This window comes from Pundamilia nyererei, unplaced genomic scaffold (genome assembly GCF_000239375.1).
Source record: "Pundamilia nyererei isolate P.nyererei 1_Seehausen unplaced genomic scaffold, PunNye1.0 scaffold00017, whole genome shotgun sequence".
NCBI classification, from domain to species: Eukaryota; Metazoa; Chordata; class Actinopteri; order Cichliformes; family Cichlidae; genus Pundamilia; species Pundamilia nyererei.
Genome location: NW_005187418.1, coordinates 489,028 through 491,135, shown reverse-complemented (window position 1 = coordinate 491,135; position 2,108 = coordinate 489,028). Strand labels below are relative to the sequence as shown.

At 49.2% G+C, this 2,108-nt stretch overlaps 1 protein-coding gene across 2 annotated transcripts in view; it reads right to left on the bottom strand.

The window, feature by feature from the left end:
• The window catches only part of map2k6 (mitogen-activated protein kinase kinase 6), a 39,893-nt gene extending 37,847 nt beyond the window's left edge, over positions 1-2,046 (bottom strand). Inside the window, exons 1-2 of one of the 2 annotated variants that reach the window (XM_005725700.1) lie at positions 1,973-2,046; positions 1,684-1,807 (exon numbers count right to left, since the gene is read on the bottom strand). In XM_005725700.1, coding sequence (XP_005725757.1) covers positions 1,684-1,774 — 91 coding nt within the window. In that variant the 5' untranslated portion in view covers positions 1,775-1,807; positions 1,973-2,046. Of the gene's footprint in view, positions 1-1,683 lie in introns of both variants that reach the window. The other variant, XM_005725699.2, reaches the window with a different exon arrangement.
• Between the last annotated feature and the right edge of the window lie 62 nt (positions 2,047-2,108).

The window sequence follows — 2,108 nt, the reverse complement described above, 5'->3', positions numbered from 1 at the left end:
CAAAATGTGCCCCCATTAACAATGCTGCCAACTTTTCCGTCTTTAGCCTGTGGCGATAACGCTGTGTGCTCTGTGATCAGCCGAAGGGTTCTTGCAAACCTCAGTGGAGTTTTTAATCAGAAATTTAATCATTTACAAATGTACTACGAAAGCGTATTTCTCTATTAGTATTGATACTAATCCACAGAAAGTCAGAGAAACAACACATCTTTTTAATTTGTTTTGTTTTTTGTTTGAATTTCATTTAAATGATCGGTCTGAGGCTAATTTTTACTGTTTTTACTAAAGGAGAAATATTTGTCAGGTCCAAGATGTCAGAAGCTTTGAGCAGATGTTATAATGACTTGTCCTCGTGCAGACATCAGTAAATATATTCACCTACTGAGAAAAGCTGCAGAGCGATCACCCAATCATCTCTCAGCTGAAAGGTGACCAAGTGGATGTCATTTTAAATCAAAGACGAGATCTTAAGTGGGCCTACATCCACTTTTCGTGCGACTGCACATGTGCAGTTTTCTGCTTCTACCGACGTCAATGGATGACAACAGAAACCGACTTCTGCTCTCAGGAAAGTCCCAAACCAACTCATTCATCTACAAAACATAAATAAAACGTGTTGCATTATTCACCACGTGATAAGCTGGCTGCAACAAGACAATTCCTCCGTGTGGGTGGACACTCAACTGGAGCAGATAAACAGGATCTGACCATTAGGGGGGCTCTTGCTCTCTCCTACCTGTTCACCTCCTGTGCAGCCTCTCAGTGCGTGCATGTGTGCGTGTGTTAGACAGAGAGAGAATGCTGCATGTTGTGCAACAAACCAGCCTCACTTTGCACTTCTTGGAAATCACGGTGAGGGGAGAGAAAAAAGGCCCGAGCTGCTCTCACTGCAGCTGTTTGGCTCTTCCACTGCAAGCTCCATTCACTGATGATCTTAAAGAGGCTGCAGGGGGGAGGCTGAGCACAGCTCCTCCTCCATCTCCTGCTGCTGCAGGGTGGTAAAGTTGGGTCAAAAGTGTGACAGGCATGCAGAGGGGGGAAAGCTGCACATCGGTGGACACCCAGGGGTTTGACACATATCCAGTTGCTGGACAGAAGCAGCAGCTGACACACTTTGCAAAGCCCAGAGAGTGCGCCCTGTTCCTGAACCCTCCACCTTAAAGCTCGCGGGTCGCTTTGCCATCAGTTTGTTGCATTTTCTCTCCTCACGACCTGAAATAAATTTGCAGCCTACAAACACACAAACTTGTCCACTGACAGCTGCAGGTTGTCACGTCATGCCACCCCCCACCACCCCCTCCCCTATGCACCAAACCACATATTTAGAGCCCTGCACGCGACAAGGCTTTCATGATTTACCCCGAAAAGCGTGCACGCGCCACGCGTCAACTCGTGCAGAGTTTCTAATAAAGACCGTCTATCTCGTGACTATTAAGGCGCCCCGTGCTCTACATCCCTGCCTGTGCGCTGCTAATAGCGCCAGTACGAGTGAGTCCACACAGCATCGTCTTACCAGGAACTGTGCAAAGGGGAACATCTCAAACAGGAAATGCAACTGACCCTTCTTAGCCGTCTAACTTTAAAATGCACCGGCCGCTCTCGACCTGCAGCGGTGCACGTTGCAGCTCGTGCAGCCGTGATTGCATATCGCTAGTTTTGCACACATCGGTTTCATATTCTTACCTCCCTTCGACTGAGACATTTCCCCTTTGCTTTGATGAGGGGGAGGGGAAGCACAAAAGACTTTGCCTTCTTTCTCACTCCCTCCCTCCATCGCCCTCGCACTGGAGCTTCAGCGGCTCGCTTTCTGCAACAAAGATGCAAAAACACAAGCCTCGATCTTCATGCACTTGGAGCCTTTTCGCGTCCGAAGCGTGCGCGTCCGTGCGCAGGGCGCCGGGACGGATGCACGGCCGTCGGGAAATCAGGTAATTCTGCAAATGCACTGCAAAGAATTCTCCGCAGCACTTACATGATGGGCCAAGGCTGGCAGCTGAAAGCTCCTAACTTGGATCAGTGTGAGCCCCTGCGAGAGAACGTTCTTCCTGCTTGGGCCGCGGAGGCTTGTGGGAAATGTAGTGAGCGCTGCGGCGTTTTATTTTCGAAAC